At 37.5% G+C, this 24,831-nt stretch overlaps 1 protein-coding gene across 5 annotated transcripts in view; it reads right to left on the bottom strand.

Moving 5' to 3' along the window:
• The window catches only part of LOC137017037 (uncharacterized), a 44,020-nt gene that overhangs the window by 3,342 nt on the left and 15,847 nt on the right, over nucleotides 1–24,831 (bottom strand). For all 5 annotated transcript variants that reach the window (XM_067380934.1, XM_067380933.1, XM_067380932.1 and 2 more), the window contains 5 exons: nucleotides 23,274–23,600; nucleotides 15,462–15,752; nucleotides 13,339–13,665; nucleotides 8,726–9,034; nucleotides 2,688–2,999 (listed from right to left, as the gene is read on the bottom strand). In XM_067380934.1, coding sequence (XP_067237035.1) covers nucleotides 2,688–2,999; nucleotides 8,726–9,034; nucleotides 13,339–13,665; nucleotides 15,462–15,752; nucleotides 23,274–23,600 — 1,566 coding nt within the window. The remainder of the gene's footprint in view (nucleotides 1–2,687; nucleotides 3,000–8,725; nucleotides 9,035–13,338; nucleotides 13,666–15,461; nucleotides 15,753–23,273; nucleotides 23,601–24,831) is intronic.

The following is a 24,831-nucleotide window of genomic DNA, read 5'->3' as shown; positions in this document are numbered from 1 at the left end:
TATATATATAATTAGTATAATAATGTGCCTCAACCTCTCAGCACCATGTTGATATTTGTGCTTAAACGGATAGTTCATTCTAGCCTGACTACGTCAGACTTCCTACTTCCGCTCAATTTCATTTCGCTTCTGTACTCAGTCTGATACAGCGTCAGAGCTTTCTGTTTGCCACCGGCCTGGAAACAGCCGGGCCAATCAACGAACAGAGGGCGGGCTGAGAGCCGTGACGTAGATGCTAAGCGCCGAGTTTTACACTATAGGTTAGAGAAATCGAAAACCGAAACGACCGCGGAAATGGGAAACGAGACACGGGATGCAAACTTCGGGATGCATTAACTTCGCATAATCTGCAAAAGTCGTTTACAGCCATGTTCACTCCGGTATTTCGCTCGCATCATCATGTGTTTACAACAGGTTTACAGTGGAAGTTCAATCATAGATTTGAGTTCGATGCATGATGTCTGTGCTTCGATGCGGCTGTACAGGCGCATAACATACGTCATAACTAAACGTATCTGATTGGCTTACGGGTAACCAATGATTTTAAACTTCAGACAAGCGCCCCCTAGCGAGGGAGAAAACACTTCTCTATTATGCCATTCCAGACTCTGTCTACGAAGCAAAGTGAAGTAGCAGAGTCTGGTATTACCAGGCTAAGTTCATTCATGTCATTGAATGAAACCTGTATGACTTTTTTCTGTGAAACAAAAGATATTCTGAAAAATGTTTGGGTCCAAACAACATTGGAAGGAACATGGAAGGAAAAGTGCTTCATAGAGAGTAAGTCAGTTGTACAAGTCATTCCAGAAACACCGAGTTCATAAAAATGGGGTCATTCTCACGACACAACCTGAGGATCTGCACTGCTGACCACTGTGTTGAGATTCTCTCATAAATGTGCATCAGAGAGCTCTCACACAATGAAGATCTTTTCTGAAGAAAGATTTAACTTTTGTTTCAAATTTCCACATTCAAATCAATCACATCACTTCTTAATTTGGATCAAATTCAAACTGCTGAAGTAAAGAGGTATTTATACTAGGGCTGCAACTAACGATTATTTCAATCGATTAATCTGTCGATTATTTTTACGATTAATCGATGAATCGGGGGGGAAAAAACATTAATTTCCAACCTTTTATTCAAAAACAGAACTGACAGTGCGAATTCACAGTGCAAAAAATCCTCAGAACGTGCAAAAACAGGCTGCTCTTTTAACATCCCTGAGCTGTTAAAGTAATAAAAAACAAAAAACAAATGAACTAACACAAAAAAAACATACACATGTATGCTTTACATCTGCCAAATATATAGTTTTTTTTTTAAAAATAAAGTGCACAAAAAGATGTATATTTTTGTTTAAAGGGACCTGAGCTGTCACAACAATACATTTTTTTTTTAAATAAAGAAAAATACAAATCAGAAAACTTAACAGGATTTGTTTGAACGGCAGAACTTCCTCTCTACACTACACTCACTCACTCACTCGCAAAAATATATGTGTCAACAATAACCGATATGGGACATGACAACAGATCAGTGTTTATTTTAACAGCAAATTTTTATTTAGTTTTAGTCATAGTCTTTTGACTAAAATGCCATTCTTTTTTAATCATGTTTTAGTCATTTGAATTGTTTTAGTAGTTGACTAAATATCACAAGAATTTAGTTGACTAAATCTAGTTAAATTGTAATGCATTAAGAATTTCTCTAAAATTTCCAAAGCCATTATATACTCCTGGAGAAAACATCTACTGTATTAACCTATTAATATGAATAATATTACAATTTAAACATGCAATACAGACAGATTTAACTGCTGTGACATAAAAAAAATATTATCTTATAATTAAATAAAACCACTCCTCCTAAAGAAGAACACAATGTCTTCTTTTCAATGAATGATATATGCATTCTTTATAACAACTTGCATACAACATTCCTTATGGATTAAATATAATTAATATATAATAAATCCTTATTAAAGCTAAAGAGCAGTGAGTGATTTTCTCTGTCTTTTGTTGTTTGATTAATATTAACCCTTTCGAGGGCGTGAGTTTAAAATATTCTAACTGACCCCCCCAGAGTGAGTTTTAAGGCGACCGTTATTTTAGAACGTTTGCCTTTAATGTTTCCATAGCGACGCGTCTTGCGTGTCACGAGCGCTGAACGCAGCCACAATAAAAACACTGTAGCCTATGACAGATGGATCGCTATTATTTTGTTTTTGTTTATTTAAAATATTCACAAACTTGCTTACTCCCCGATGGTCTTTCGTCTACCTCCGCTCTGCTGTTTATTTATTTATTTATGCTCCGCTCTGCTTCGCGCTCAACCGCGCTTTTTTATACTCAAACATCTCCGCGTCTTATTGAGAGGCGTAATAGTCGCGCGACACAACAAATCGATAATGAAATTCGTTGCCAACTCTTTTAATAATCGAATTTTATCGATTTTATCGATTTGTTGTTGCAGCCCTAATTTATACCCCATAATATTTATTTATTTATTGAGCTTTCAAGTTTTGTTTCCCCACTTTTAATGGACGAACAGAAATCCTGTGATGAATAAAAGTCTTGTTGGTTCAGGACGACATTAGGACATTTTTGGCTGAACTATCCTTTAAGAACGACAATACTGATCTAAAATAAAATCATAATTACAATGAAAGTAAATATTTCACTCACCAGAAAGAGTAACATTGAATAACTTGAATGTGGCTTTTCCATTTCTGATAATCTTTAGTATGTATTCTCCAGTGTTGATAGTTCTGATTTTCTTGATGGTGAGATCTCCAGTATCAGGATTCAGATCCACATTGTCTGTAAATCTAGTATCTCTGTACTTGAGCTCTTCTTCATACTTCTCTTCTGTGTTTTTAGCTAGGGGACTGTTGTGATCTCCAAACATCCAGAATATCTTATCTCCTGTCTGTATTTCAGTATTGGCACGTAGAGTCACTTTCGCCCGCATCATCGCTGGCACTGACTTCTGTTCATCTGTCAAAGAAACAAGGCAAGGCAATTTTATTTGTATAGCACATTTCATAAACAATGGTGATTCAAAGTGTTTTACATAAAAAAGAATAATAAAAATAGAACATAAGGAATAGAATCTGGATGGAAGAGTTAGGAAGTCTCAGGGAGTTTGTTGTTGTTGTTGTCCATCAGAGTGGATCTAAATGGATCTATCCATCAGAACGGATCAGAATGGATCTTCCTCACACGACAGGACTGCTACCTGTTAAGGCACTTCAAACTGATAAACACAGTTTCAATCTCCCCTTTTGCCAAGACACCTCAAACTGCACCACACAGCCCTAATCCCCCTTCCGGAGATATCTTATCCATGCAACGTAGTTCAAATTACCCCTTTGGAAATTTCCCCCTTTGGAAGGTGTCCTGACTGTAATCCAGAGATATCTTAACCATGCAAAACAGCTAAAAATTCCCCATGGTTTGTCCCCTTATCCAAATTTACCAAATTTTAACCTAATCACTTTCTTCCTAATTCTCCCAGCTCTTTCAACCAGACAGCAATATTTAAAATGCATTAAAAGTCAGAATAACAAGATGATACATAAAAGACATAAAATACATTAAAAATGTAATAAAAACAGGAAAAGGAATTAAAAGAATAAAAAGATAATATGTATAAAATAAAGTGCAAACAGTTCGGACATAGCACAGTGCTCAATCAGCAAATGCATAGATAAAAAGATGTGTTTTGAGTCTGGATTTGAATGTGGCTACTGTTGGAGCACACCTGATCTCTTCTGGAAGCTGGTTCCAGCTGCAGCTGGCGTAACAGCTAAAAGCAGACTCTCCTTGCTTTGAGTGAACCCTTGGTATTTCTAAATGACTTGATCCTGATGATCTGAGTGATCTGTTAGGTTTATATTCTATGAGCATATCTGCAATGTATTGAGGTCCTATGCCATTGAGTGATTTATAAACAAGTAACAGTACTTTAAAATCAATTCTAAATGCAACTGGAAGCCAGTGCAAGGACCTGAGGACTGGTGTGATGTGTTCATGTTTTCTGGTTCTGCTCAGAATCCTGGCAGCAGCGTTTTGTACGAGCTGCAGCTGTCTTATGGTCTTTTTAGGAAGACCAGTGAGGAGCCCATTACAATAATCCACCCGGCTGGTGATGAAAGCATGAACAAGTTTCTCTAAGTCTTGACTGGAGACAAAGCATCTAATTCTTGCAATATTTTTGAGATGATAATATGCTGATTTAGTTATTGTCTTTACATGGCTACTGAAACTCAGGTCTGACTCCAAAATCACACCAAGATTCCTGACTTGATTTTTAGTTGTTTGACCCCTAGAGTGAAGGTACATGTTCACTTTGAGAACTTCATCTTTGTTTCCAAACGCAATGATTTCAGTTTTGTCTTTGTTTAACTGAAGGAAGTTTAGACACATGCAATTTTTAATTTCATCAATGCATTGGCACAGGGAGTCAATGGGGCTGTAGTTGTTAGGTGATAGGGCTAGGTAAATCTGGGTGTCATCTGCATAGCTGTGATATGCAATTTGGTTCTTTCTTATTATTTGGCTCAGTGGCAGCATATATAGGTTGAACAGGAGGGGTGCAAGAATTGAACCTTGAGGGACTCCGCATGTCATGGATGTCCATTCAGACTTATGGTCACCGATACTCACATAATAACCTCTCCCTTCTAAGTATGACCTGAACCATTTAAGAACCATCCCAGAAAGCCCAACCCAGTTTTCCAGCCTGTCAAGAAGAATGTTGTGATCGACAGTGTCAAACGCAGCACTGAGGTCGAGTAGAACCAGCACTGATAATTTACCTGAATCTGTGTTAAGGCGAATGTCATTTATTATCTTTATGAGTGTTGTCTCTGTGCTGTGATGCGGTCGGAAACCAGATTGAAAGTTGTCAAAGTATCCATTCAAGCTTAAGAACTTGTTCAGCTGATTAAAAACAACTTTTTCAATGATCTTGCCTATGAAAGAAAGATTTGAGATTGGTCTGTAGTTGCTCAATATGGTGTTATCCAGATTGCTCTTTTTCAGGAGGGGCTTGACAACTGCAGTTTTCAGGGATTTTGGAAAAGTCCCAGAGAGAAGTGAGGCATTTACCACTTCTAGGAGATCTGCTTCTAAACAGTTAAACACACTTTTGAAAAAAGATGTGGGAAGTGTGTCAAGGTGCTGTACTGTTTCTTCCAAAATTTTACCATCAATTGCTTCGAAAACAGACATAATAGCTGCTTTCTGATATTTTGATCTGATCTGTTTTACCCCAGTGCAGCTCAAGGATGTGCTGATCGCCTTTCTGATATTATTAATTTTCTCAGAGAAGAAGGAAGCAAACTCACAGCATTTGCTGCCTGAGCGCATTTCACTGGGAATCTGACTTGGGGGGTTTGTTAGTCTCTCTACAGTAGCAAAAAGTGTGCGGGTGTTGTTTAAGTTTTTGTTTATAATATTTGAGAAGAAGGTCTGTCTAGCTTTGCCTAATTCCACATTGAAAGCATGAAGAATATCTTTATAGATGTTATAATGGATTTCAAGTTTTGTCTTTCGCCACATGCGCTCAGCTTTTCTGCATTGTCTTTTCATATTTTGCACTGCTGTTGAGTTTCTCCATGGTGCTTTTTGTCTGCCACTTTTCTTCCTGACTTTCACAGGAGCAATGTTATCAATAACATTCTGTACTTTTGAGTTAAAAGAATCAAGGAGAAAATCAACAGAGTCTGCAGATATGCTTGGTGTTAAAGATATAGCCTTCATAAACAGTACACTAGTATTCTCATTTAAGCATCGCTTTTTGACCGAGCTAGATCTAGCTTCAACAGTCAGAGAGATCAATAAATCAAAGAAAATACAGAAATGATCAGATAGCGCTACATCCTTAATGACAATGGATGAAATGTTTAGACCCTTACTAATAATTAAATATAGAGTGTGTCCACGATTGTGTGTAGGTCCATGTACATGTTGAGTCAGATCAAAAGTATTCAAAACAGTTATGATTTCTTTTGCCATATTGGATTCTGCATTTTCTATGTGGATGTTAAAGTCCCCAGTAATAGCAAAACAGTCAAACTCAGAGGAAATTGCTGATAACAGTTCTGTAAAGTCCTCCACAAAAGAGTGGGAGAGTTTGGTTCCAGCATACCAGTTCCTCCATTTTCTCTGAGAAGCACAGAAGAGGGGATGCTGGAGAAAGGGATAACGTGTCCGGTGAGAGGGGCTTTTGCTCTGGTGTTACCGGAGGCTGTAATATGTTGTCCTGGCTTCCCTGGCTGTTTTCCCGAAAGTCGTCCTTGGGTGCTGAATCTTGGAGCAGTTCTAACACGTCACTGTCTCTCGGTGAGCTCTGTGGGCAGGGCTCAGTCAAGATTGTGTCCGTGAGCAGTGGTTGTTGTGGCTGCGTGGTGTTATCATTGACCTTGTGGGATGTGTCAACTGCATGTCCATTCAGGTGCTGAAATGAAGTCCTGTGGTCAGTTGTACTCTGTCCAGGTGTGTTTGTGCCATTCAGGTTGAGTGGATTTGCATACACTGCTGAAGGATGATGGAGGCAGAAGTAGATATTGTCCTTTAGCACTCTTGAGCCCAGTTTGTTTGGGTGCAGGCCATCATGAGTGAACAGTTGTCTCTGACTCCAGAACAGATTGAAGTTGTCGATGAAATTCAGTCCTTTTAAGTTGGAGGTTTTTTGCAGCCATGTGTTAAGACCAAGCAACCGTGTAAATCTATTTGTTCCTCTTGCTGGGAGTGGTCCACTGATGAACGACTGAACTTTTAGTCTTCTGAGCATTTCAAAAAGTTCATTGAAATCCCTCTTAAGGAGTTCTGACTGCTCCTTCCGAATATCATTCTTCCCCACATGAATGATTAGTCGATTTGCAGTCTTATATTTCATCAGAATGCTCTTTAGTTCCCTGTTTACATCAGAAACTGTTGCTTGTGGAAGGCAGCATGTAGTTGTATCCCTGCTGCTAATGTTTCTGATAATAGAGTCACCCACTATCAGAGTCCTGGGCTCGGCTGCTCTCTGAGCTGAGTGCCGCTGACTGTTCAATCTTGAGCAGCAGTTAGCATCGGTGTTAGCTGCTGGCTGATTTGATCTGTGTCCGATCATGTTTGGGTATTCCTCACCCACATTCATCATGTCTGGAGATTCCTCACCCACATTCATTAACACTTCAAATCTGTTCTCCAGATGTATTGGCGGTGGTAGGGAGCTATTGAGCTATATGTGATACTCGTGACAATCTGATGTCTCGAGTGCCTTTGGGTCTCGCTCCCTGTGTGTGCCATCGATTAATATGTTGATCAATTTCGGCACTCAGTACGATCTGTTTAGGGGCATTAGATTCATGGGACTCACCGACTGTGTGCTGAGGATGTCCATGACGAAGCTCTGTTGTGTGTTCCGTCTCGTTTGGTAGTCCCGCAAGTAACTTTGTTTCAAGAACTGCAATCCTTTGTAGAAGTCTGTGGCAGTATGTGCAGCAGGTAGATTCTTCAACCAGAGGAGGCATATTATTTCTAATCCTTTTGGATGTAGGCAGCTGTGTTTTCCCTTCTCCGGAATGTAAGCTGATGGCTGCCGTCAGTGGGAGGCTGGTTGGATAAAAATTCCCCTTTTTTGTAGCAATTCTTCCAGTTAAAAAGATTGTTGGTGCCAAGATTTGTCGTTTGAGCACTGTGCCTATTTGCTGTAGTTAAAATTAGGAGATAAAATATAAAAGCAATAGAGCAAAGTGCGGAGCTGTAAGCAAGAGCGTCCGAACAGTAGCGAAGCAGGAAGTAGGTATAGCAGAGAAAAAACAGAAGAGAAATCAGAAGCAGAAAACCAACAGCAGCAGAAATAAACAGAAGAAACATTGTCATATCACACCTGACATACTGGATCACAAACATATCATTTACTCTATTTTAAGATGAAAAGAGCTCAACTTGTCATTGTAGAAATCTGAATGTAAGTATAAATCTCTACAGCTCATGTGTGTTTGACTGATGAAACTGTGTTGAACTCCAGTCTGTGTTTCTAAGAGTAAAAATCCACTCAAATGACATGAAATATGAGTGTGTTGAATTGTGTTTGTGTGAAGAAGCGCTTCTGAATGTTTGATTTGTGATCAGATAATGACTGTACTGCAGTTCAATAATGATCAGGAATAATGAGGAGGATTGTGACTGATAAAGTTGATCAAACAATCCTGCAGACAGAAGCAACACAGTCTGTGTGAAGAACAGTTTCAGAACAGACAACAGCATCTGAAAGAAGACTGTCTGAAGCTGCTTCATTGAGGAACCACATCTGTCTGAAACACCACAAACCAGCTCTGACTAAATACATTAATAAATTAATTCATTATTATTCAATTCAAATTAATTAATCAGCAACTGCCTGTATTTACAGTTGACTTCATGAAAAAATACCACATGACCTTTTTGAGTCTTACAGCTTTGATAAAATAGAGACACATTTGAACACATTTCCAGTCAAGAATGATTGAACTCTGTCCATTAATTCCTCTAGAAGGTCTTGATCCTGACATTACAGTGTGTTGATTTCTACATCAGTATAGATCTGCTATGGAAGCAGTGCAGTGATATGATGAACAGCTCAGAGTTTCTCCATCATTAATATAACACAACTGGAACACTTTTATAATCATAAGGTCTGTCATATACACTGCTGCTGTTTCACTGAAAGACTTTGTGTTACTCACCAAAGACGATAAGACTGAAGACTCTGAATGTTGAATAATCACTGGTCTTGATCTCTAGTTTATATAATCCAGAGTGTTCAGGTCTGGTTTGTTGAATGATGAGAGATCCAATCTGAAGGTCCAGCTTCATTTGGTCTCTGAATTCATCATCAAACCATTGAGGGCTCCCAAGGTCCTCTCCAGTCATTTCAGCTATGATTTTCTCTTCAGGTCCAAACTTCCACTGTATTTTATCATCCTTCTGTATTTCAGCATTATAGTTGAGAGTGAAAGGACGTCCCTTCAGCACTGATCTCTTCATTCGAATTGCTGCATCATCACAGAAACAGAGAAACAGAGATCAGAAATCAGAAACAGAAACTAACAACATCAGACAACAAATCATTACTGATCAATTGTTCAACATCTCAAATGTTTCATTCACTCAGTTTATAAATATCAGTAATGAACTCAGCTTTCTCTGATTCTACTATATTATAGAAATCTACATGAAGATATAAATGAATTAAATGAGTCGACCTCAAATCTAATGTGTGTTTTGACCAACAGAACAACCTGAAATCCACAAAACAAACATCAGACTACAGATTTTGTTAAGCTTGACTATTTAAAGATCCTCTTTTAAACAAACAAACAAAAAAATACAGGGAAAAATGTGTGAAAAAAGTCTGAATTCACATCAAACAATAATTTGCTCAAAGAACATCTGACATGTTCCTCTGTTCATCCCAAAATGCTAGAAAAACTTTTATTGTCGATCACAAGACAGATAACAAGCAAACATCAGCCTGTTTATAAAACCTTAAAAGCGACACACTGATCAGAACAGAAAGTGACATGAATGCAAAATAATCAAGGTTTCGCATCAGTGATTTGATAATGCAGTGTAGTGTACACTAGGACAGACAAGCTAAGACTGAAGGAAGTTATATCTGAGCTACTGACAGTTTGTGCCATGGAATTGTATTAATAAGACTATCAGTGTCAACGATAATATGTTTTCATTCAGTGCATATTGCCTGTGCATAAATTAACCTTTATGTTATGCCATCATCATCTATCAATCTATAAATCAAAAAATGTATTTTATGAAGAAAAGGTTCAGACTCAAGGCTTTATCACTATTGACTCAATGATGTTCAGTGTCTTTGGGTGGATTGCTGAGGCAGACAACCGGCAACAGCCATTTTAGGATTGTTTGTGATTTGGACTTAGTGACTCAGGAGTCCTCTTGACTACACCTAACGTTTCACAGATTTAGGAGCTAGTTTTAGCACTAAAATACTTTGTGAAATATTCTTAGATCAAAAAAGTAGGACTGGCACACCCATTATTTTCTCCTAGTTTCTCCTAAATCTGCAAGTTAGGAGCTACTTTTAGCCTTAAGATGTTTTGTGAATACGACCCCTGAACTCTTAAATGGATGGATTAGAAATGGATGTAATGGATTAGTGTGTCTCACAGCACCATGATGTGCTTAAATGGATAGTTCATTCATGTCATCCCAAACCTGTATGACTTTCTTCTGTGAAATAAAAGATATGAAAAATGTTTGGGTCCAAAAAACATCGTCAGTCATACCTTGAAAGTCAGTCAGAAACACTGAGTTCATGTAAATGGGGTCATTCTCATGACACAACCTGAGGATCTGCACTGCTGACCACTGTGTTGAGATTCTCTCATAAATGTGCATCAGAGAGCTCTCACACAATGAAGATCTTTTGTGAAGAAAGACTTAACATCCCCAACAACACATAAGGGTTTTCATCCACTATGGGGTGTTTTTTAGTCTTAATTTGGCCACAACTTTTTCTGTGTTTCAGCAAATGGAATGATTTTTGGTGATGATTTTGATACATATTTTGGGAAAATGCTTTGAAAATTTTCAAAACCTCAAAAATACACTGTGGGCAAATTTACTACCCTTTCGTTATGTTCGTGGATGAAAACATCCACTAAATTAAACTGCTGTAAAAATGTATCAGATAATTTTTTTTTTCTAATTTTTTTGCATAAATCTGTTAATCAACCTCAGTCCTGATCAAAACTACTAAATGTTTAAAAAAAAATCCAAGATTTTTACTTTTTTATTGCCAAGTTTATAAATGATGTCATTGATTTGGGGGAAAAAAAAACAAACAAAATTACTTATTTTCAATATAAAAAGTGATTGTGGACTGGATTACCTTTTATCACAGTCTTGGCCATGTGAAAGATTAGTAACAACATTGGTTTTGATGCATTGCTAGTTTTTGTGCAGCATCAGATTTTAATTTTTTCTCCCTCATTTACTGTTCGTGGCTGTTTTTGTCCCATTGACTTCCATTATAACGACATTTTTTGATTGCAAAGCCATGACACCATATAATCATGCATTCTTGATTGATGGTGGTTTTCCCTGTTGGGAAGAGGTAAAATTTCTCATTTTTACAGTTGATCACCAGGTGGCACCATTAACCCTTTAGATACGCTTGTGCAAAAAAAAAAGCTTAGTTTCTGGCTTTTATATGGAGTTATATGAAGTATAACAGTATATTATAGTGTGTGTGTGTGTGTGTGTGTGTGTGAGAGAGAGAGAGTAAGACCTTAGTGCACTTACCTTGATGCGTCTGAGAAAATCAAAAGCTCTCAGAACTACATGGAGTAAACAAAAACAAAGTAAATGTATTTATGCACCTGCTGCCTTTTGATGGTGAGAAGTACAGACTAAACAAAAACAAGGTAAGTGGATTTAAACACTTGCATGCCATCCTGCAGCGTGACTCCAGGGCCGTCGCATTAAGGCAGGAACACACCAAGCCGACGTCGACGAACTAGTCGGCAGGGTCTGGGTCCAAAGTTGCCGTGACACACCAAACCAACGCACGACAGCCGACGGCCAAGTAGCACGTCCGTTCTGTGCCTGCATAAGATGAAATGCCTTTCCACACCAGTAGGTAGCAGTAGCTGAACAGCCAATCAGAATGATCAGATGGCCCAACGGACAACGAGCTCCGACGCCGATTCAACATGTCGAATCGTCCGAAAAAAAGCTGATGAGGACTTCAGCACAACTTCACAGTGAGGAACACACTGAGAAAACTTAGTCGGCCAAGGAACAAAAACTGCCCGACGGCCGACTGTCGGCTTGGTGTGTTCCTGCCTTTATGCTATCGCAAGGGTCCAGAACGTGGATTCTGTGTTCAATCTGTTTTTTACGGAGGAGATGATTGACCTCATTGTCAGCATGACCAACCTCCATGGGCGCCGCACAATGAGAAACTGGAGTTGTTGCACTTTGGTTTCATAATAAATTATGTTCATAAATCTGATGCAGACTAGATTTTTTACAGAAAAAAATGGAAAAGTGTATCACTGAAGGATTTTAAGGTTTTAAACTGGCTTTACCATCAAGAAAAGATAAGCATTTTACACATAGGCCGTCCGTACTTCTCACCATCAAAAGGCAGCAGGTGCCTAAATACACTTACTTTGTTTTTGTTTGCTCCATGTAGTTCTGAGAGCTGAGGTGCATATTTTAATTTTCTCAGACGCATCAAGGTAAGTGCGCAAAGGTCTTACTCTCTTTCTCTCACACACACACACACACACACACACACACACACTATAATATACCGTTATACTCCATATAACTCCATATAAAAGCCAGAAACTAAGCTTTTTTTTGCACAAGCCTATCTAAAGGGTTAATGGTGCCACCTGGTGATCAACTGTAAAAATGAGAAATTTTACCTCTTCCCAACAGGGAAAACCACCATCAATCAAGAATGCATGATTATATGGTGTCATGGCTTTGCAATCAAAAAATGTCGTTATAATGGAAGTCAATGGGGCAAAAACAGTCACGAACAGTAAATGTGTGAGAAAAAAATAAAATCTGATGCTGCACACAAACTAACAATGCATCAAAACCAATGTTGTTACTAATCTTTCACATGGCCAAGACTGTGATAAAAGGTAATCCAGTCCACAATCACTTTTTATATTGAAAATAAGTAATTTTGTTTGTTTTTTTCTCCAAATCAGTGACATCATTTATAAACTTGGCAATAAAAGAGTAAAAATCCTGGATTTTTTTTTAAACATTTAGTAGTTTTGATCAGGACTGAGGTTGATTAACAGATTTATGCACAGATTTATGATTTATCTGATGCATTTTTACAGCAGTTCAATTTAGAGGATGTTTTCATCCACGAACATAACGAAAGGGTAGTAAATCTGAATAATGCACAAGGGTTAATTTTGTTTCAAATTTCCATATTCAAATTAATCACATCACTTCTTAAAATATGGATCAATTTCAAGAAAAGTCCTAATGTTTCACAGTTTAAAGAGCTAGTTTTAGTGCTAAAATGCTTTGTGAAATACTCTTAGAGCAAGAATTTAGAATGTCCAAGTCCAAATCAAATTCAAACTGCTGAAGTATGAGGAGTTTTTGAGCTTTGAAGTTTTGTTTCCCCACTTTTAATGGACGAACAGAAATCCTGTGATGAATAAAAGTCTTGAGGGTTCAGGACGACATGAGGACATTTTGGGCTGAATTATCCTTTAAGAACGACAATACTGATATAAAATAAAATCATAATTACAATGAAGGTAAATATTTCACTCACCAGAAAGATTAACATTGAATAACTTGAATGAGGCTTTGCCATTTCTGATGATCTTTAGTTTGTATTCTCCAATGTGGTAAATACTGATTTTCTTGATTTTGAGATCTCCAGTATCAGGATTCAGATCCACATTGTCTTTAAATCTAGAATCACTGAAGTTAGACTCAAAATAAGCAATTTCTTCTTCACACTCTTCTTCTGTGTTTTTAGCTACAGGACTGTTGTCATGTCCAAACATCCAGAATATCTTATCTCCTGTCTGTATTTCAGTATTGGCACATAGAGTCACATCCTTCTCCTCCATCACTGGCACTGACTTCTCTTCATCTGTCAAAGAAACAGAAAAAATACAGAAGAGAAATCAGAACCAGAAAACCAACAGCAGCAGAAATAAACAGAAGAAACATTGTCATATCACACCTGACATACTGTATCACAAACATATAATTTACTCTATTTTAAGTTGAAAAGAGCTCAACTTGTCATTGTAGAAATCTGAATGTAAGTATAAATCTCTACAGCTCATGTGTGTTTGACTGATGAAACTGTGTTGAACTCCAGTCTGTGTTTCTAAGAGTAAAAATCCACTCAAATGACATGAAATATGAGTGTGTTGAATTGTGTTTGTGTGAAGAAGCGCTTCTGAATGTTTGATTTGTGATCAGATAATGACTGTACTGCAGTTCAATAATGATCAGGAATAATGAGGAGGATTGTGACTGATAAAGTTGATCAAACAATCCTGCAGACAGAAGCAACACAGTCTGTGTGAAGAACAGTTTCAGAACAGACAACAGCATCTGAAAGAAGACTGTCTGAAGCTGCTTCATTGAGGAACCACATCTGTCTAAAACACCACAAACCAGCTCTGACTAAATACATTAATAAATTAATTCATTATTCAATTCAAATTAATTAATCAGCAACTGCCTGCATTTACAGTTGACTTCATGAAAAAATACCACATGACCTTTTTGAGTCTTACAGCTTTGATAAAATAGAGACACATTTGAACACATTTTCAGTCCAGAATGATTGAACTCTGTCCATTAATTCCACTAGAAGGTCTTGATCCTGACATTACAGTGTGTTGATTTGAGCAACAATATACACTACCAGTCAAAAGTTTGGACATGGTAAGATTTTTAATGTTTTTAAAAGAAATTTCATCATCATTTATTTAGTTAACAATACAGTAAAAACAGTAATTTTGTGAAATTATTACAATTTAAAATAACAGTTTTCTGTTTGAATATATGTTATAATGTAATTTATTCCTGTGATGCAAAGCTGAATTTTCAGCATCATTACTCCAGTCTTCAGTGTCACATGATCCTTCAGAAATCATTCTAACATGATGATTTGATGATCAAGAAACATTTATGATTATTATCAGTGTTCACAACAGTTGTGTTTTTTCTTTTCTTTTCAGGATTCCTTGATGAATAGAAAGTTCAAAAGTTCAGCATTTATCTGAAATACAAAGCTTTTGTAGCATTATACACATTCAAAAGTTTGGGCTCAGTAAGAATTTTTATTTTTTCATTTTTTTGAAAAGAAATGAAAGAAATTAACACTTTTATTCAGCAAGGATGCATTAAATCGAGCAAAATATTTATTTCAAATAAATGCTGTTCTTTTGAACTTTCTATTCAAAGATGTTGTACACAAATATTTTGTACAATTGCACACAAATCATTACATTAGAATGATTTCTGAAGGATCATGTGACACTGAAGACTGGAGTAATGATGCTGAAAATTCAGTTCTGATCACAGGAATAAATTACTTTATATATTAATATATTCAAACTGAAAACAATAATAAATAATAAAATAATAATATTTCACAATATTAAATGTTTTTACCATATTTTTAATTAAATAAATGCAGCCTTTGTGAGCAGAAGAAACTTCTTTTAAAAACATTAAAAATCTCACCGATCCCAAACTGTTGACTGGAAGTGTATATCTGCTATGGAAGCAGTGCAGTGATATGATGAACAGCTCAGAGTTTCTCCATCATTAATATAACACAACTGGAACACTTTTATAATCATATTTTGACACAAGGTCTGTCATATACACTGCTGCTGTTTCACTGAAAGACTTTGTGTTACTCACCACAGACGATAAGACTGAAGAGTATGGATGCTGAATAATCACTGCTGATGATCTCTAGTTTATATAATCCAGTGTGTTCAGATCTGGTTTGTTGAATGATGAGAGATCCAGTCTGAGGGTTCAGCTTCATTTGGTCTCTGAATTCATCAGTCCATTGAGGGTTCTCACGGTTCTCTCCAGTCATTTCAGCGATGAGTTTCTCTCCAAACTTCCACTTTATTTTAACATCCTTCTGTATGTCAGTATCATAGTTCAGAGTGACAGAATCTCCCTTCTCCACTGATTTATTCACTTGATTTATTCAGTGTGTTGCAGCAGCACAGAAACAGAGAAATAGAGATCAGAAATTAGAACCAGAAAACTAAAACAACATCAGAAATCAGAAAATCAACACTGATCATTTGCTCCACGTCTGTCACTCAAACCACAGGAAAATATAAGTAGCCAAATCCATTTTACAATGATGTGGATTATCTGATACTTCAGGAATCACCTGATTTGCAGCGTAACAGAGTGTCAGTGGACAGGTCAGTTTTTAGGATATCAGTGTGTTAATTCATTGTTACTTTGGATGTTATCTATGTATCAGGCAAGATAAGCGATTTATAGAAACTGTTTAAGATGGGTGTGTCGACTGCAAACTGTGATGACACAGGTAACTGACATACTGTTGAGCTCAAACGTTTACATACCCCTTGCAGAATATGAAAAATGTTAACCGTTTTAACAAAATAAGGATCATTAAATGGAAGTAAATTAATGCTAAATGTTTTTGAAATAGCTTGAAGCTTGTCACTTCCTGATTAACCCTTAAATGCATACATCGGGTCTTTTGTGACCCGGGACATCATTCACTACCCTCCTCCTCGTTCATTTTTTAAAGTTAGACATCAACCTTCTTGGTATTCCTCAATCAATTCATTATAAAGAATATAACAAGAAAAAAATCATAAAATTATAAAAGAATGCCTATTTTTGTATTCATTTTTTGTAAAAAATGTATAGGGTCGCAAACGACCCGAGGTGTGTATGAGTGTACATATATTTTTCTGCACAACAATAATTGAATCTTAGATGACGGAATAAGTGCGATTCACCTTTATTCCACAAGGTGGCAGTGTCTGATACACAATGCTGAAGTGACGACTCATTCAGACAGAAAACGAAATAATAATAACAACATGAAATGGCTCAGCGATTTACTGCAGAGCAAGTACTGAACGCAATCAAATATGACTGTAACTGTTACTGGATTGATCTGGTGAAGCTGTTAGTGATAGAAATATTGATTTTGAAGATGTTGAAAATGAAATAGTTTTGAGAATATGTTTGAGATTGCGAATGGGCTCATATTCGTTACCAGAAACATAAAACTAGCCCATTATTTGTTGAATTTACTGGGAAATGAGCTCTGATGAGGACAGTGATGATGACATAACACATCTGCTCAGAATGAGCCCTTTCAAGCTCCAAAAGGTAACAAAATACGATTTATTTTATTCTTCTGTAATTGTTACTCTAATATCAGAGGAGTTTTATATTATCGCGACAGGTAGAGATCCTTCCATGTTAGATATAGTTCCGGGTCGATAAAGACCCGAATATGTAAGAATGATTGGTGAAACAGTCATGCATTTAAGGGTTAACAAACTAAATATCACTAAGTATGAGAACCCACTGAATATAATAATAATCATATAAAATAAATTATATAGTCTGTTATAGTCTAAGTTTATGTAAAGTAATGTAAAAACAAGTGGGGCAGTCTCATTTCTGCCCCAACCGAAACAGATGTTTTATGCAGTTTTCCAATTTTTTGCATAAGTTAATTCTTTAGATAGAAACTTGGAGATTGTATGTGTGTGCACTTAGAGTCAATCCACATTACAACGCCACCCTCAGGCTGAATTATGTAAGGACATTATGTAAGGCTTTATCTACTGCTATAATCCAGAATCTACTCCAGTTAAATCTATGGTCAGGAGCCAATACTGATATCTACTGTACATATCCAAAACAAACAAAGTTTCTAAATTATTTTCCTGCTAAATGAAGAGTGTGACTAAACACACTTCACATTGTTCCTCATAGTTGCATGGAGGAGGAAAAAAAAAAAAAAAAAAAAAAACCTTATTCAAATAACGTATAAATTACATACAAAACAAATGTCGGACTTCCGGTTGGAGCGGCGCCATGTAAAGACGTAGAGTTGTTGAGCTCCTCACAAGCAACTTCAAATTTCGTTTTTATATAGCTCTTATTTTATGCACTAGTATCCTAAAGCTGCCTTTGCGTGTTATTAAGGGCTTAACAGTCTGTTTGAATCCAGTTTGAGCCACTTTTGAAGTGAAATGAATAAGAGCCGGAGTAACCGCAGAGATGCAGAATCTGCTGCTAGCAGTAATGCTAATGTCGAACTCCAAACTACTTCAAAGAAAGACGCAGCGAGCGACAACTATGTGGTTCTCCAAGCAATTAATTCACTCAAAGAGGACCTGATTGCGAAAATCAAAGAAAACGCTGCTGCTCAATCAGCTGAACTCTGCAGCCAAATTGACCAGCTCTGGACCAAGTTACGCAATGCCGTGGAGCGTGTCAATGCCAGAGTGGGAGCAGCGGAGGAACGGGTGACCGGATTGGAGTCCGCGATGGGGGGATATTCGGACTCCATTACTACCCTTGAGAAGGAGTTTACTGTTATGAAAAAGGAGTTGGCCGTACTGAAAGAACGGAGTGAGGATCTGGAGGTGAGGTCATGCCGCTCAAACATTCGCATTACAGGAGTAAAGGAGGGTCGAGAGCACGGCAAACGGATAACTGAGTTTGTGGCCGGTCTTTTGAAAGAGGCCCTCAACCTCGAGAAAACCCCACTCTTAGACCGAGCTCATCGCACCCTTCGCAGCAGACGAACTGACGACAATGAACCACCGCTCGCCTTTGTGGTGAGGTGTCATTATTTCTCTGAAAAAGAGGACATTCTGAAGAAAGCCATAGAAATGAAGTTAGTCACTACAGCCCACTGCGATCGAATACGGATCCTTCCTGATTTCACCCAGACGGTGAGCAAGCAGTGAGCAGCTTTCAATGAGGTGAGTAGTTTACTCCGCACCTTTGAAGGGGTTCGCTTTGGGCTGAGATACCCTGCAGTTTTGAGGATCACGACACGGGATGGATAAGAGACAAGCTTCAAGGACCCGGTAAAAGCTAAAGATTTCATTGTGAAGAACCTGACTTGTAAGGACAAGTGACGATCGTGCATACACCATGCTGTCGGTTGGCTAAACATGAGCATCGGGTTAATGACTGTGTAGTTCAAGTTTAAATGCAGGTTATGTTACATTATTATGGTTACCCGATGTTAAATATTACTCTTAATTTTATCTTAAGTTTTGCGTATTATTCACTCTAAGTTTATATTGAGTCCTGGGTTACCAGCCTACATTAAATGCTATAATTAAGGGACACTACAAGCGAATGCGTGTTTAAACATCGGCGTTTTAACTGCGGCTCAATGTATGCTAAGGATTTTGGTTTAAAGAGCCTGGCCAGCAGATGTACAGGTGATCAGCAGCCGCGTGGCTAATGAAGATGGAATGATTAGGCACCGTTGCTTTGGTTACGTTTAATACCAAATGCAAAACGGACAACTTTAACTGAATGACACTACTTCTAATACATTACCATTTTGTTCGTTTTTCTAATTATACTTGTAATATATGTTCAAGGTTATTATTTTCTGGGATTCAGCTTTGAAAGTTTAACTAATGTAAGAGCCTTATAATATTCTTTTTCTATGTGAGTGCTCACATGGTAAGCTATTTGGGAGTAGGGTTAACTGGAAGAAGTTGCGGATTCAAACGCAAGGAGTTAATAATATAATTTTGGTCAATGTAAGTCTTTTGTATTGTTGTGTATAATCATGCATATGTCGTCTGTGTGTTTAGGGACCCCCTCACATTGTTGTTGTTTTTTGTTTTTTTTTCTCCCTCCCTTTTATTTTTCTTTCTTTCTTCACAAACCATGGCCTTCTTAATACTGCTGATGAGCCAAAGGAGTCCTCTGGTGCAATTTCTGAGTACTTTATGCGATGGCTTTCAGTAACATAGCTGAAACGAGGCTGGTCAGTTGGCATGTACAAGGGCTAAATCACCCAGTGAAACGGAACCAGGTATTCACCCACCTTAAACTGAAATCTGACATAGTATATTTACAAGAGACTCATTTGTTGAACAAGGACCATGCTAAACTTCACAGAGGAGGCTTTACACAAATATACCATTCTAATTTTAATAGTAAGAGTAGGGGGGCTGCTGTTATTATACATAGGAACGTACAGTTTGCTGCGGAGGCCACTGTGATGGATAAAAATGGCCGATATGTAATAATTCAAGGAAAACTATTTAACATGCCTGTGGTCCTGGCCAATGTGTACGCACCTAACTGGGATAATGTACAGTTTTTTAGTGATCTCTTTTCACTTTTACCCAGTCTTGACAAATATAATTTAATTTTAGGAGGAGATCTGAACTGTGTCTTATACCCAACTCTGGATCGCTCTAGTTCCACGATTATTGCGGAAAGTAAATCAGCGCAATGCATCAATTCATTTCTCCAGACATATGGTGTAAGTGACCCCTGGAGATTTAAGTATCCATCATCAAAACAGTTTTCTTTTTATTCACCGGTACATAAAACGTATTCCAGGATTGATTATTTTCTGTTGGACAGGAAACTACTTCCCCTAATGACACAAGTAGAGTATGACAGCATAGTTATTTCGGATCATAGTCCAATACTACTAAAGCTTCGTTTCCCAGGTAATGTAATCCCTCAGCGTATATGGCGCCTAAACTCAAGGCTTCTGGCAGATGATGATTTTGTTAAATTCATAGATGCTCAAATTGACTTCTTTCTCGAGACAAATGAATCCCCAGAGATAAGTTATAGTATTTTATGGGATACTTTGAAAGCATTTGTGAGGGGGCAAATTATCTCATATCAAGCTAGTGCAAATAAAAAGAAATCAAAGCGGATTACAGAAATAATAAATAAAATAAATACAATTGCTCAATCACATTCTACATTGTCTTCTGATGACCTGCATAAGGAGAGACTCCTGTTACAAGCCGAATTTGATTCTCTGACTAGCAAGCACGCAGAAGACCTTTATTTGAAATCACGTCAGATTTATTATGAACATGGCGAGCGGGCTGGCAGGTTTTTGTGTTATCAATTGAAACAATCTGCAGCAGCAGGTTTTATTCCGGCAATTGGAGACAGTGAGGATAACATTATTACAGACCAGCAGGGTATTAATGATCAGTTTAAATCGTTCTATGAGGCTCTATATACTTCTAAGGTGAATGACACTGAGCGAATAGAAGAGTTTTTCAACAACTTAGGAGTTGCCATCAATTGATGAATCTGACAAATCCGCTCTGGAAGGCAATAATGATTCTTGAGATTGACAGTGCAATTAAGAAACTAAAATCTGGAAAAGCGCCAGGCCCTGATGGCTACCCGGCCGAGTTTTATAAGAAATTTTCTGCCAAATTAACACCTCTATTGAGTAAAGTATTTGAGGAGGTCCTTGATTCAAAGTCTCTTCCCCCGTCCATGATGCAGGCAACCATATCGGTCCTTCTTAAAAAGGATAAAGACCCACTTAAGTGTGAATCTTACCGCCCGATCAGTTTACTTTGCTGTGACTATAAGATCCTGACCAAGGTGCTGGCAACCAGAATAGAGCCAGTCATGAGGAAGATAATTCATCCTGATCAGACTGGCTTTATCGCTGGCAGACAGTTATTTAGTAATCTCCGTCGTTTATTTAATGTGATCTACTCACCCAAGGATAATACTATTCCAGAGATCCTAATATCCTTAGATGCTCATAAGGCGTTTGATAGAATTGAATATGATTATTTGTTTACAACACTTAGAAGGTTTGGCTTCAGTCCCATGTTCTGTTCATGGATCAAAATTCTATATACCAGGCCTCAAGCATTTATTCTAACAAATAATATATCTAAATGCTTTTTGCTTTCTAGGGGGACAAGGCAGGGATGCCCTCTGTCCCCCCTGCTTTTTGATGTAGCTATTGAACCCCTTGCAATTATGCTAAGGAATACAGCTGGTTTGACTGGAATACAAAGGGAGGGACACATGCATAAACTTCTGCTCTATGCAGACGATCTCCTCCTCTTTTTGTCTAATCCAAATTGCTCTATACCGATTGCTCTTTCAATTATTTCAGATTTTGGGAGTGTTTCGGGATATAAAATTAATTTAACAAAGAGTCTTCTTTTCCCCATTAATGAAAGAGCACATCAAATGTCATTCCAATCTTTTCCATTTTCAGTAAGTCTCGACAAATTTCCCTATTTAGGTGTGAGTGTAACACGCAGGTATAAGGATCTATTCAATAGTAATTTTAAACCAGCATTAGACAAAGCTAAAAAGGACATGGTACGATGGTCAACCCTACCCTTATCTCTGGCTGGAAGGATAAACTCCATTAAAATGACAATTTTACCAAGGTTCCTATTTTTATTTCAGACAGTGCCAGTCTTCATTCCTAAATCATTTTTTAAGGATCTGAGTAATTGTATTTCTATGTTTATTTGGGATAAAAAAATTCCCCACATAAGGAAAGAATATCTGGAAAGGAAGAAGGAGGAGGGTGGATTGGCAATGCCAAATTTTTTGTATTATTACTGGCCAGCTAACCTTCATAAATTGACATTCTGGCTCTCTGATACGTTGAGTGATGAAGCTCCAGTTTGGTCACTTATGGAGCAACACACATGTAACCCAGTATCATTGCATTCTCTGCTTTGTGCCCCAATACCCCTAAGCAAATGTTATTTGACGAATAACCCAATTATTCGTGGATCACTCAAAATATGGTTGCAGTTCAGACTTCACTTTAATAGTAAACAGGCTTTACCCTCTGCACCCATCCTATCGAACCCTATGTTTCCTCCCTCCCTTATAGATTCTGCATTTCAACTATGGTCTAGAAATGGAGTCAAGCGTGTTAAGGACCTTTTCAAAGATGGCGCGTTTATTTCATTTCAGCAGTTAAAAACTGATTTTGAGATCCCTCAATCCAATTTCTTTAGGTATTTACAGGTCCGTAGTTTTGTCAAAAAACATTTCTCTCCTTCTTTGAACAAACCGGATGGTGGCTGGATAGATGATCTGTTAAACATGGAGCCTTCTCTTAGGGGTATGGTGTCTATCCTATATGAGAACATCCAAAGAACCGCTTCCCCATCTCTCGATCGTATAAGGAGGCAATAGGAGGAGGAATTGGGATTGGAAATCTTAGATTCAGCTTGGCAGTGGGCAATAAAATTAGTGCACTCATCTTCAGTATGTATTAGACATGGGCTCTTGCAGTTTAAGGTGCTTCATAGGCTCCATCTGTCTAAGAGTAAGTTGGCTAAAATGTATCCAGGGTTAGACTCGAAGTGCCCCAGATGTAGTCTGGAACCAGCAGACCTGAGTCACATCTTCTAAGGATGCCTTAGGCTGACTAAATTCTGGTCAGACATTTTCAGAACAGTTTCATTTATATGCAAGAAAGATCTTGATCCGAATCCTCTGTCTTCCATCTTTGGTGTAGTGCCAGAAGAAATGCAACTAACCACTAATCAAATGCAACTAACCCCACTAATGCAACTAACCAAGTGTACCTACAGAAACTGATGCCGTTTTAAAGGACATGACATACAACATATCACTAAATTACAGAAAAATCTGAATGTATGTGGAAGAATGTAATCATCATAACATTGAGTGACTCACCCCTGACAGAAATGATGAATCTTTTGTTCAAGTTCTGCACAAGTCTTTTGCACATGTTCTGTACAAGTCTGCCACCTGTGATCTTCAGTTCATAGACTCCTGCGTCTTCAGTTCTGATGTTTGTGATGATCAGAGATCCAGTCTTCTTGTCCATCTCCAGTCTGTCTCTGAATCTCTCATCAGGAACAGTGATCTCTCCAGTCCCTCTTTTGATTTCAGCTATGACAGTCTTCTTTTCATCTCCAAACAGCCACTGTATCTGATCATCTTTGTTTATTTCAATGCCAGGGGTTAGAGTGAGAGATTTTCCCTCTATGACTGTCTTCACTTCATGTCACAGCAGCACACAGAAACAGAGAAAAGAGGAGATTGTAAGAGAGTGAACTGAAGGACTGAGAGGATACTGTGTGACTCTTCATGTGCTTCTAATAATCACTTCATCATTTGGACTTATAACTAAAGTATTGCAACAATGCAATAATGTTTCATGTTAACATACATTCATTTGTTAGAGGGTTAGTTCACCCAAAATGAAAATTGTCACTTAATTACCCTCATATTGTTCCACACCAGTAGCTTTTGATCACCTTCAGAACACAAATGAAGATCGTTTTGATGAAATCAGAGTTTTCTGTCCCTCATTGACAGTCCACATAACTACGGTTGTCAAGGTCTAGAACTCTAGTAAAGACCTCTTTAAAATAATCCATGTGACTCCAGTGGTTTATCCTCAATTTATCACGCAAACACATATTGGAGATTAATATTTTGTAAATAAAGTCATAAATTATATTTTTTGTGCAAACAAAGCACTCATGTCAGTTCATAAAATTGAGTTTAAAATCACTGGAGTCACATGAATTACTTTAATGATGTCTTTAATAGTGTTCTGGACCTTGAAAGTGGTAGTTGTGTAAACTGTGAATAGAGGGACAGAAAAACTCAGATTTTAACAAAAATATCTTAATTAGTGTTCTGAAGATGAACGAAGGTCTTACAGGTGTGGAATGACATGAGGGTGAGTAATAAATGACAGAATTTTTCATTTTTGGCTGAACTAACCCTTTAATAATTCACCACTGAATTAGCACTGAAAAAAAATAATAATAATTAATTAATAAATAAACAAACAGGTTTTAGTCAAAGGAACAAACTTGTTTGCAAACTGTTCATTCAATATATTTTGCTATATTAAAGATATACATCTGTTTGTAAGTACACACTCATTTTGTCAGAAGAGCACTGCTTTTTAATTTTTAAGAGCCATTTGTCACTGTGCTTCAGTGATGCGTCACGTCTGTGAAAAATCATAAAAAATCAGTATCTCCAGTGTTTGTTTCCTCAAAATCTTTTCTTAAAACTTATTTTTCACAGTCAAAACACATCAAGTTCACCTATGAAACATTCAACAACTACTTCTCTCTATCATTGACGACAGGTAATCTGGTGGTCTGTTTGTGCCCAAATACCTTGTGTGTTGCTTTTTAAGCGCTTTAGTGAAGGGGAAAACAATCGGTGAATAATTACTCATATTTCTGTTCACACAAAAACCATCACA

The sequence above is a fragment of the Chanodichthys erythropterus genome, chromosome 3 (assembly GCF_024489055.1).
Source record: "Chanodichthys erythropterus isolate Z2021 chromosome 3, ASM2448905v1, whole genome shotgun sequence".
NCBI classification, from domain to species: domain Eukaryota; kingdom Metazoa; phylum Chordata; class Actinopteri; order Cypriniformes; family Xenocyprididae; genus Chanodichthys; species Chanodichthys erythropterus.
Note: the sequence above shows the minus strand (reverse complement) of the source record. Positions and strands in the feature narration are given on the sequence as shown.